The sequence below is a fragment of the Tachyglossus aculeatus genome, chromosome 3 (assembly GCF_015852505.1).
Source record: "Tachyglossus aculeatus isolate mTacAcu1 chromosome 3, mTacAcu1.pri, whole genome shotgun sequence".
Classification (NCBI taxonomy): domain Eukaryota; kingdom Metazoa; phylum Chordata; class Mammalia; order Monotremata; family Tachyglossidae; genus Tachyglossus; species Tachyglossus aculeatus.
In genome coordinates this window covers 37,701,651-37,713,663 of record NC_052068.1, presented here as the reverse complement: position 1 = coordinate 37,713,663, position 12,013 = coordinate 37,701,651, and the positions used below count along the sequence as shown (strand labels likewise).

The following is a 12,013-nucleotide window of genomic DNA, read 5'->3' as shown; positions in this document are numbered from 1 at the left end:
ATTTTATCAAGGAGTGTACTGGATTTGATTTTATCAGTGATTCTGTGTGTGATTAAGCTGGAGGACAAATTGCCTCCTCACTGGTCTCCCGCCTTCAGCCTCTTTCCCGTCTTTGGTCTATTTTACTCACTGCTGCACAGATTAACGTCTTCAAGGATCCCACCAACTTGGCGGCCACGTGACCTCGGGCAGATCACTTAACTTTTCTCTGCCTCAGTTTCCTTAGCTGCAAAATGGGGATTCAGTACCCATTTTCCCTCCTACTTGAGTTTGAGCCCCATGTGGGACAGGGACTCTGTCCAGCCTGATTAACTTACATCTGCCCCAGTGTTTAGGACAGTGCGTGACATAGTAACTGCTTAGCGAATAACATAAGAAAAACCCTCCTCATGATCACTTTTAATCCTCTCCACCTGCTGCAGCATGGTGTAAGGGAAGCACCTACACATCAGGCAAAGACTCCTCACTCTCGGCTTCAAGGCTTTCCATCCCCTCGCCCCCTCCTACCTCACCTCCCTTCTTTCCTTCTCCAGCCCAGCCCATAACCTCCGCTCCTCTGCTGCGGCTAACCTCCACACTGGGCCTCGTTCTCATCTGTCCCGCCGTCGACCCCCGGCCCATGTCCTCCCCCTGGCCTGGAACGCCCTCCCTCCGCACATCCGCCAAACTAGCTCTCTTCCTCCCTTCAAAGCCCTACTGAGAGCTCACCTCCTCCAGGAGGCCTTCCCAGACTGAGCCTCCTCCTTCCTCTTCCCCTCCCTATCCCCCCGCCTTACCTCCTTCCCCTCCCCACAGCACCTGTATATATATTTGTACAGATTTATTACTCTATTTTACTTGTACATATTTACTATTCTATTTATTTTATTTGGTTAATATATTTTGTTTTGTTGTCCATCTCCCCCTTCTAGACCGTGAGCCCACTGTTAGGTAAGGACTGTCTCTATATGTTGCCAACTTCCCAAGCGCTTAGTACAGTGCTCTGCACACAGTAATCCCTTAATAAATACAATTGAATGAATGAATGTAGTGGATAGAGCACGGCCCTGGAAGTCAGAAGGTCATGGGTTATAATCCCAGCTCCTCCACTTGTCTGCTGCGTGACCTTGGGCAGGTCATTTAACTTCTCTGTACCTCAGTTACCTCATCTGTAAAAAAATGGGGATGAAGAGTGTCAGCCCAATGTGGGACAGGGACTGTGTCTAACCTGATTAACTTGTTTCTACCCCTAGGGCTTAGAACAGCGCTTGGAACATAGTAAGTGCTTAACAAGTAACAAAATTGTTATCATTATTTTCCCATCTAACATCTTCTGCCTCCCAGCTTTCTCTCGTCTTTCTCCCCAACTTCAGCTCCTGGTCCTCACTCCTGATTCTTCCACCTCAATATCCTCTCCCAAACGCTTAGCCCAGTGCCCTGCACAAAGTAAGCACTCAATAAATATGTTTGAATGACTATCCTCTTTCACTCCGTTCCATCCATCTGGCCCTCTCTCCCACCCAAATCATCCAGAACACAGCTCTTCCCATGTTACCAAAGCCTTCCTAAAATCCTACTTCCTCCAACAAGGTGTGACCGATTCTTTTCTTGTCTGGATCAGTCTTACAGCCAGCCACCTCTAGAACTTATGCAGTTATGAATAATAATAATAATAATAGTAGTAATAATAATGATGGTATTTGTTAAGCACTTACTCTGTGCAAAGCACAGTTCTAAGCGCTGGGGAGGTTACAAGGTGATCAGGTTGCCCCATGGGGGGCTCACAGTTTTAATCCCCATTTTCTAGATGAGGTAACTGCGGCACAGAGAAGCTAAGTGACCTGCCCAGAGTCACACAGCTGACAGTTGGCGGAGCCAGGATTTGAACCCATGACCTCTGACTCCAAAGCCCGTGCTTTTTCCACTGGGTCACTCTTGTGCTGTGGGGTTGGACGTGGGGCAGATATCAAGAGTCCAAAGGTCATAGATTGAAATGTACAGATGCTGCAGAAGGGAGAGGGAGTCTGGGAAAAGAGGGCTTAATTGGGGAAGGCCTCCTGGAGAAGATGATGATGATGGTGTTTGTTAAGTGCTTACTATGTGCAAAGCACTGTTCTAAGCGCTGGGGAGGTTACAAGGTGATCAGGTTGTCCCACAGGGGGCCTCACGGTTTTAATCCCCATTTTACAGATGAGGTAACTGAGGCACAGAGAAGTGAAGTGACATGCCCAAAGTCACACAGCTGACAGTTGGCGGAGCCGGGATTAGAACCCATGACCTCTGACTCCCAAGCCCGGGCTCTTTCTACTGAGCCATGCTGTGACCTTAGTAATGTTTTGACGGTAGATTGCTTAGTAATGCTTTGTCCGTTCATTCATTCAATCTTCTTTATTGAGCGCTTACTCTGTGCAGACCACAGTACCAAGCGCTTGGGAAGCACAAGTCGGCAACACACAGAGACGGTCCCTACCCAACAATGGGCCCACAGTCTAGAAGGGGGAGACAGGGAGCACAACAAAACACGTAGACAGCCGTCAAAATCGTCAGAACAAATAGAATTATAGCTATATGCACATCATTAACAAAATTAATAGAATAGTAAATATGTACAAGTTAAATAGAGTAATAAATCTGTACAAGTATATACAAGTGCTGTGGGGAGGGGAAGGAGGTAGGGTAGGGGGATGGGGAGGAGGAGAGGAAAAAGGGGGCTCAGTGTGGGAAGGCTTCCTGGAGGAGGTGAGCTCTCAGTAGGGCTTTGAAGGGAGGAAGAGAGCTATCTGGGTGGATGCGAGGAGGGAGGACGTTCCATGCCAGGGAAAGGACGTGGGCTGGGGGTCGATGGCGGGACGGGCGAGAACGAGGTACAGTGAGGAGGTTAGCGGCAGAGGAGTGGAGGGTGCGGGCTGGGATGGAGAAGGAGAGAAGGGAGATGAGCTAGGAGACTAAGAGCCCCATGTGGGACATGAACTGTGTCCAACGTGATTAGCTTCTATCCACCCCGATGCTTAGTGCAGTGCCTGGCACATAGTAAGCGCTTAACAAATACCATAAGAGAAAAGAAACAACAAAACCCTCCCAAGAAGGACTGTGCCGTTAACCCCTGGCTCTCGGGCAGCTCGCAGGAACTTCCCTGTCACAGTCACCAATAATAATAATAATAATGGCATTTGTTAAGCCCTTATGATGTGCCAAGCACTGTTCAAAGCCCTTGGGTAGATCCAAGGTAATCAGGTTGTCCCACGTGGGGCTCACATTCTTAATCCCTATTTTACAGATGAAGTAATTGAGGCATTGGGAAGTTAAGTGACTTGCCCAAAGTCATATAGCTGATAAGTGGCAGAGCCGGGATTAGAACCCATGACCTCTGGCTCCCAAGCCCGTGCTCTTAATAATAATAATAGTATTTGTTAAGCGCTTACTGTGTGCCAAGCACTGTTCTAAGCACTGGGGGAGATACAAGGTAATCAGGTTGTCGCACGTGGGGCTCAGTCTTAATGCCCATTTTACAGATGAGGCAGCTGAGGCCCAGAGAAGTGAAGTGACGTGTCCAAAGTCACACAGCTGACAAGAGGAGGAGCTGGGATTAGAACCCGTGACCTCCGACTCCAAAGCCCGGACTCTTGCCACTGACCCACACTGCTTCTCACTAGTCCCAACGCCATGTGCCCCAGGGTTGTTTCCTGCAGTCCCGTGCAGGAAACAGTCTTTTAGACTGTGAGCCCACTGTTGGGTAGGGACCGTCTCTATATGTTGCCAACTTGTACTTCCCAAGCACTTAGTACAGTGCTCTGCACACAGTAAGCGCTCAATAAATATGATTTATTGATTGATCCCGTGGCGAGCTGAGCCCTGATCAGGCTAGTGACACCAGACAGACTTCCTCTAGGTCCCCAGCAGCTTTCCAGCCAAAAGACGGAGGGCAAACAACTGTTTGGGCAGAACCGAGCGCACCACAAATGGAATCAGAGGTTCTCGCGGGATTACTCTGTTCACATTGGAAAGGCAGTCGACTTCTACAAAATCTGAAGAAAAACATTGCGTGGGTTTTCCAAAATTATCCGTCACTCTATGAATGGTATTTATTGAGCCGCTTAGTGTGGGCAGAGCACTATACTAAGTGCTTGGAAGAGTACAGCATAACAGAGTTGGTAGACACATTCCCTGCCCACAACAAGTTCACAGTCTAGATGGGGAGAAAGACTTCCACATAAATAGATTATGGATATCTATGCAGGTATGAAAAAAATGTTGGCCTGATAGGAAGGAATGTTTGATTAGTTCTTGAGGCTCATGAAAGATTTTCTTGCAAAGGGTCAGGGGTCGGCCTGTCGACTCCTCAAAGAGGCCTCCCCGGACTAAGCCCACCTTTCCTCTTCTCCTTCTGCATCACCCTGACTTGTTCCCTTCATTCATTCTCCTCTCCCAGCCCCACAACACTTAATAATAATAATAATTGTGGTATTTGTTAAGCACTTACTATGTGCCAAGCACTGCACTAAGTGCTGGGGTGATACAAGCAAATAATAATAATAATAGAGAATAGAGAATAATAATAATGAGCAGCAGTGTGGCTCAGTGGAAAGAGCAAGGGCTTGGGAGTCAGAGGTCATGGGTTCAAATCCCGGCCCCGCCAGCTGTAAGCTATGTGACTTTGGGCAAGTCACTTTGCTTCTCTGTGCCTCAGTTACCTCATCTGTAAAATGGGGATGAAGACCGTGAGCCCTCCGTGGCACAACCTGATCACCTTGTAACCTCCCTAGCACTTAGAGCAGTGCTTTGCACATAGTAAGTGCTTAACAAATGCCATCATTATAATAATAATAATAATGGCATTTATTAAGTGCTTACTATGTGCAAAGCACTGTTCTAAGCGCTGTTCTAAGCTAAGGAATACCTTGTATGCTAGGGAGATATATATATATATCCCTACATACATACATGCACACAAGTGCTAAGGAGATATATATATATGTGTGTGTGTGTATATGTGTATATATATATATTTTTTTTCAAGGGTCTATTTATTCTAGTTACTCTATTAGAAAGTATTTGTAATTCAGTTTTACTCTGTTAATGTAAGCATTGTGTGGACAGGGTATGAGTGCAAATGGACCCAGTGAGCTTTCAATATATATTCGATCAATAAATCATATTTATTTAACACTAATCATGTGCAGAGCACTGCACTAAGTGCTTAGGAGAGTACAGTATAACAATAAACCGACACATTCCTTGCCCACATGATGGCATCTAATAATGTTATATCACCATTCATTTTTTTTATGGTATTCATTCAATCGTATTTATTGAGCGGCGCTTACTGTGTGCAGAGCATTCATTCATTCATTCAGTGGTATTTATTGAGCGCTTACTGTGTGCAGAGCACTGTACTAAGCGCTTGGAAAGTACAGTTTGGCAACAGATAGAGACAATCCAAATCCTCCAATGGGCTCACAGTTGAGCACTTACTATGTACCAGGTAGTGTTCTAAGTGCTGGGGTAGCTACAAAGTAATCACATTGGACACAGTCCACAGTCCAGGCTCACAGTCTTAATCCCCATTTTACAGATGAGGTAACTGAGGCACGGAAAAGTGAAATGACTTGCCTAAGGTCACACAGCTGACAAATACCATTATTATTACTACTACTAGTATTCCTGCTTCTTACTTTATCTTTGTTCTTTTTTCTTACTTTCGCTGTATGTAAATAAATGTGTCTGCATCCCAAACTAAACTGTAGGCTCCCTGAAGGCAGATTACTTGTGTCTTGCTACTGTTGAACTAGCCCAAATACTTAATTTAGTTCACAGCCCTCCGTGAATATCTCAGTAAAAAATCTCAGTAGGTTTAAGTGGAAAGAGCATGGCCTGGGGGTCAGAGGATCTGGGTGCTAATCCTGAGTCTGCCTCTTGCTTTCTGTGTCCCCTAGCACAAGCCCCTCAACTTCTATGCCTCAGTTTCTTCATCCGTAAAATGGGGACTACTGAATGTCTGTTCTCCCTCAGACTGTGAATCCCATGTGAGGCAGGGACTCTGTCCATTTTGTATATATTGTATCCTGTCCATCTTGTAGGATGGTGCTAGGGGCTTAATAAGTGCTTAATAAATATCAGTTATATTATTATTATTATAAATCCTACTCTAAAATGTAAGCTCCTTGTGGACAGGGAACATATCTACCAGCTCTGTTGTATTGTACACTCCCAACCGCTTAGTACAGTGCTCTACACACAGTAAGTCCTCAATACATTCTGTTCATTGATTGGGAACTTCAGGGACAAATAAGCCATTGTCTTGTCCTATGCTGTCGAGTCGTCTCCGACCCATAGCGACGCCATGGGCACATCTTTCCCTGAACTCCTCACTTCCATCCGCATTCATTCAGAAGGGAAAAATTGGGAATGCTTCATTAGGATCAGTTTCAAGGAGGGCAACCATTTCATGGTTCTTCCAAGTATCCTTCGCCACTATCAGAGACAGAACACTAGGCTGGATGGTCCAATGGTCCGGCCCAGAAATGGCACTGCTTATGTCATGTTGTTATCTTCTTGTGGCATTTTTAGTAATAGAAAAGGGTTTTAGAATTAGATCCAGCCATCAGTCAGTGCTAATGAGCACAGTCAATTTTCAACTATCCACAGAGGAGAAGGAATGATAATCATAATAACAATGATAATAATAATAATGGTATTTATTAAGTGCTTACTATGTGCCAAGCACTGTTCTAAGCACTGAACACTGTTCCAAGTGCTGTAGGATCAAGCAAAAATAAATAATGGAAAATCAGGGGAGGTCTGAAGGAGCGTCCGTTTTGCTTGCAGGCATAAGCAGTTTAGCATGGTTCAGTGGAAAGAGCCCAGGCTTTGGAATCAGAGGTGACGGGTTCAAATCCCAGCTCCGCCATTTGTCAGCCGTGTGACTTTGGGCAAGTCATTTAACTTCTCTGTGCCTCAGTTACCTCATCTGTAAAATGGGGATTAAGACTGTGAGCCCCCCATGGGGCAATCTGATCACTTTGTAACCTCCGCAGTGCTTAAAACAGTGCTTTGCACATAGTAAGCACGTAATAAATGCCATCATTATTATTATTATTATTCTGGGCAATGGGTGAAGAGAACCCTAGGACAATGAAGGCTTCCCTTCTTACACCCCTCATTTGATCATTAGCCATCTGAGGATTTATGAATATATCTATTCATTTGATACTTTTGTGGTCACTATTAGCTATCATTTATACCTATTCTATTTATCCATAGTAGGGTCCTCAATTTATGCCCACTGCCTCCCTAAGATTATAATCCCTTTGAGAGCACGGTTCACATCTTTTATGGCTCAAAACTGATACTGATGCTTAGCCCCAAGTGAGTTATTGTTACATCTGAGGGAAGAAAGGCTCATGGTTCCAGAGATCAAAATGTTGCTGCAAGCAATCCACAAAATACAGGATCTCCATATGTGTACTTGAGTCGATAGTAAGAGTTATATGTCGGCCACTCTGAAAAATAAGTGCTTGTTAGGTACAGAGTCCTCTTCTTCACTTTCCTACAGTAACACCACCACCTCTTCAGAGCGGAAGTCTTCAACCCTGGTGCCTCATTTGTACCATCTTTCAGCTCAATTAATAAAACAGACATAATTTTCCTCCAAAATCTTCTCTTTCGTCTCCACTCAAACAGCCACCATCTCTGTGTAAACTCTGATGATATCACAGTTAGGCTACTGCATCAGTTGTCTTGCTGGTCTCCCTGCCTCCAGCATTACCTCCCGAATTGCCTTTCCCCTACACTGCTGCATGAATAATCCTCTTTCAGTATTGCTCAGTACATACATAGCTCATCTGCTCCTCAAAAACTCCCATGTCCCTGCTCTTCAAGCAGAAGCTGCAGACCAAGTTCTCCTCCAGCTTTCTACCAGTTTATATATAATAATAATAATAATGATGGCATTTATTAAGTGCCTACTATGTGCAAAGCACTGTCCTAAGCACTGGTGGGGGTGCAAGGTAATCAGCTTGTCCCATGGGGGGCACCCAGGCTTTATCCCCATTTTGCAGATGAGGGAACTGAGGCCCGGAGAAGTGCCTTGCCCAAAGTCACACAGCTGACAATTGGCGGAGTCAGGATTTGAACCCATGACCTCCGACTCCAAAGCCCGGGCTCTTTCCACTGAGCCACGCGGCTTCACTTTCCCCACCCACCAAGATCCTCAACTCTCATTCCTCGCTCCGCCTTCGTTTCCCATCCAACTCTACCCCCTTCTCAATTTTTTTGCCACCGACCCCTAGGTCATGCTCTTTTCCCACCCTGGAAATTCCTTCTCCTCCAAAATCACCAGACCACAGCTCTTTAAAGACCTACAAAAATCCCATCTTCTCCCAAAAGTGTTCCCAGACTAATTCCCAAAGCCCCAGTCCTTCTAGCCTGTGAGCCCGTTGGGTAGGGAAGGTCTCTATCTGTTGCCGAATTGTACTTTCCAAGCACTTAGTACAGTGCTCTGCACACAGTAAGAGCTCAGTAAATACGATTGAATGAATGAACTCATTTGAGAAGCAGCATGGCTTTGTGGATAGAGCATGGGACTGGGAGTGAGAAAGTCATGAGTTCTAATTCCGACTCCACCACTTGTCTGCTGCGTGATCTTGGGCAAGTCACCTCACTTTTCTATGTCTCAGTTATCTCATCAGGAAAATGGGGATTGAGACTGTGAGCCCCATGTGAGACAGGGGCTGTTTATGTCCAACCTGATTTGCTTTTATCCACCCCAGAGCTTAGTTCAGTGCCTGGGACATAGAAAATGCTTATCAGATACCATAATAATTGCTATTATTATTTTTATTCCTATATATATTATATATTTAATTTCATTCAGTTATTTTTGTTGGTCCTGATGTGTCTGTATTGTTTCTACAATCATTCAGTAGTATTTATTGAATGTACGTATTATTTTCAGAGCACTGTACTAAGGACTTGGGAGAGTACAATACAGTAGAGTTGTTAGACACAGTTCCTGCTGTAATTCTCTATAAATCATTTTTGTCTTCCCCGTTAGATTGTAAGCTCCCTAAAGGCAGGGAATTGTGCCTTGCTACCAATGCCTTCTCCCATGCATTTGTACAGTGTTTTTACAAAGTAGATGCTCAAGAAATGTCTTTAATTGTGTGATTACTCAGGTTTTCTGTCTTGCATCCCTACTAGCATCAGGAATTTGCTCCATTTTCATTTGTTTTCAATATATTATGTACAATGTTCTAATCAGCAGAGACTGGATATTCAGCCTTGTGGTTCCTGAGTCTTCTACCACTGATCCTGGCGCTGGGGTGTGCGATATATTTTTTATGTAAGTCATGCATCTTTTTTCCATTCTGGTTGCAGACCAAAATGAATTGAATGCAATGTAAAGAGGTTATTCACACAAACAGAGGTCAAAGGCCAGTTCAGAAAACCACTCAGACCCGTGACCTTCGGGCATTTGGTATTTGTCCCACCCTCCGCCCCAAAGTACTTTTATACATATCTATGAATTACGTATTATAAATGATTTATATTAATGTCTGTCTTCCCATCTAGACTGTGATCTCTTTGTGGGCAGGGAACACTTCTACCAACTCTGTTGTATTGTGCTCTCCTCAGAGCTTAGTACAGTGCTCTGCACACAGTAAGTGCTCAATAAATATCATTGAATGAGTGAATCAATGTCCTCGATTGATGTCAATCAATAGTTTTCTTCGAAAGCCTACCGTGTCTGAACTAAGTTCTAGGGAGAGTACATTCAAGCTAGTAGACGGGATCCCTGCTGAAAAGGAATTTAGAATCTAGTTGGTGAGTCACACTAAAATAATTTACAGATAAGAGGAAGAAGGAAAAGTGTAGATGTACTTGAGTTTAATACGCAAGTAGTAGGGTGTGTAATCTGCCCCTACATATATATCTTATCTACGCGCCGTGGATGATAATAATAGTAACAGTGGTATTTGTTAAGCACTTACTATGTGCAAAGCGCTGTTCTAAGCGCTGGGAGGGGATACAAAGTGATCAGGTTGTCCTACTTGGGGCCCACAGTCTTAATCCTCATTTTACTGATGAGGTAAGTGAGGCCCAGAGAAGTTAAGTGTCTTGCCCAAGGTCACGCAGCTGACAAGTGGTGGAGCTGGGATTTGAACCCATGACCTCTGACTCCCAACCCCGCGCTCTTTCCACCGAGCCACGCTGCTTGGTGGTGAGCCCACAGCACAAGACTGCTGAAGTGGTAGCTAATGATAATCCCGACTCCGCCAATTGTCAACTGTGTGACTTTGGGCAAGTCACTTCACTTCTCTGGGCCTCAGTTGCCTCATCTGTAAAATGGGGATGAAGACTGTGAGCCCCCCGTGGGACAACCTCATCACCTTGTAACCTCCCCAGCGCTTAAAGCGGTGCTGTGCACATAGTAAGTGCTTAATAAATGCCATTATTATTATTATTATAGTGATATTTGCTAAGTGTTATGCACTGTTCTAAGTTCTGGGGAGAAAACAAGATAACCAGGTCAGACACAGTCCCCGTCCCACAGAGGGGTCACAGTCCAAGTGGGAGCAAGAACGGGTATTGAATCCCTACTTTACAGAGGAGATAACTGAGGCACAGAGAAGTTAAGTGACTTATCCAGTGTCACACAGCAGGCAGGTGGTGGAGCTGGGATTAAACCCAGGTCCTGTAACTCCCAGGCTAATGCCCTTTCTATTAGGCGATGCTGCTCTTCAGCAGTTGTGGGGGATAAACCCTGGGAAGGATAGAAATTAACAGAGAAAGACCTCAGGAGTTTCTACCTGATGTATAAAGGAGTGGGCAGCCACTGGAGCTTGTACTTCCCAAGCGCTTAGTACAGTGCTCTGCACACAGTAAGCGCTCAATAAATATGATTGATTGATACAATTGATTGATTGGAGGATTTTGAGAGGTGGGAAATATGTGCAGAATGGCATTTAAAAAAAAAACGATAGAGGAGATGGGAGATACTGGAGGTAGGGTGGCCAGTGAAGGAGACTGATGTGGCCATCAAGCTTGGAAATGACTCGTGCTCGGATCGGCATGGTGGCCATTTGGTTGAGGAAGGGGGAGAAGAAACTGACAGGATTTAATGACAGACTAAAAATAAGAATTGAAAGGGCAAGGATGCAAGCTTGAGAGATGGGGAGGATGATAGCGTTACTAACTGTTAAAGTTAATGGAAGAGGGAATTTGAGTTGAGGAAATGAGGAGTTCAGTTTTGGACATGTTGAGCTTAAAGGGCCGGCAGAACATCCACATAGCAATGTCCTGGAGGCAGATGGAAGTGTAAGATTGTCAAGCGCTTAGTACATACAGTAAGCACTCAATAAATACGATTGATTGAATGAATGAAAGGAAGTGGGAGGTCAAGGGTTGGCGAGGTAGATTTGAGAGTCTTCCACAAAGAGGGGGGAGTTGAAGTCAAGGAGAGCAAATGAGCTCTCCAAGAAAATGAGTATGAATTGAGAATAGAAGGAGATCAAGCTCATGGCCTTGAGGGACACCCACAGTCAGGATTAAAGAGGCAGAGAAAGCCGTGAAAGAGATTGAGAAGGAGTGGTCAGGGAGGTAAGATGAGAGAACCAAGAGAGAACCATGTCAGTAAAACCGAAGTTAGTGTTACCAGGAGGAGGGAGTGGTTCGTAGGGCGAAAGGCAGTCGAGAGGTTGTGGAAGATTAGGATTGAGTGGTATCTGCTAGATTTGTCAAGGAGAGGGTCATTGGTAAGCACTTAGTACTGTGCTCTGCACTTCGTAAACACTCAAAAAACTACCACTGATTGTTTGGTGACCATGGAAAGTGGAAAGAGGACAGCTTATAGAAGATGAAAAAAGATATCCAAGGAGAGAAATTGGGAGATGCAAGTGAATACAACCCTTCTGAGGAGTTTGGAGCACATGGCTGCCACCCAAGACTTTTTGTCATGACTAAACTAGCTTTGATTCAGAAGCTCAGTCTTTCTGATACCTGGTGCTTTTGTTAGTGATCTTCTGTTACCAAAGCA

At 44.8% G+C, this 12,013-nt stretch overlaps 1 protein-coding gene across 3 annotated transcripts in view; it reads left to right on the top strand.

Annotated features, from left to right (window-relative positions):
• FAS (Fas cell surface death receptor) overlaps window positions 1–12,013 on the top strand; it is a 71,132-nt gene that overhangs the window by 36,816 nt on the left and 22,303 nt on the right. For 2 of the 3 annotated variants that reach the window (XM_038743989.1, XM_038743988.1), the window contains exon 5: window positions 9,239–9,319. In XM_038743989.1, coding sequence (XP_038599917.1) covers window positions 9,239–9,319 — 81 coding nt within the window. The remainder of the gene's footprint in view (window positions 1–9,238; window positions 9,320–12,013) is intronic. The other variant, XM_038743990.1, reaches the window with a different exon arrangement.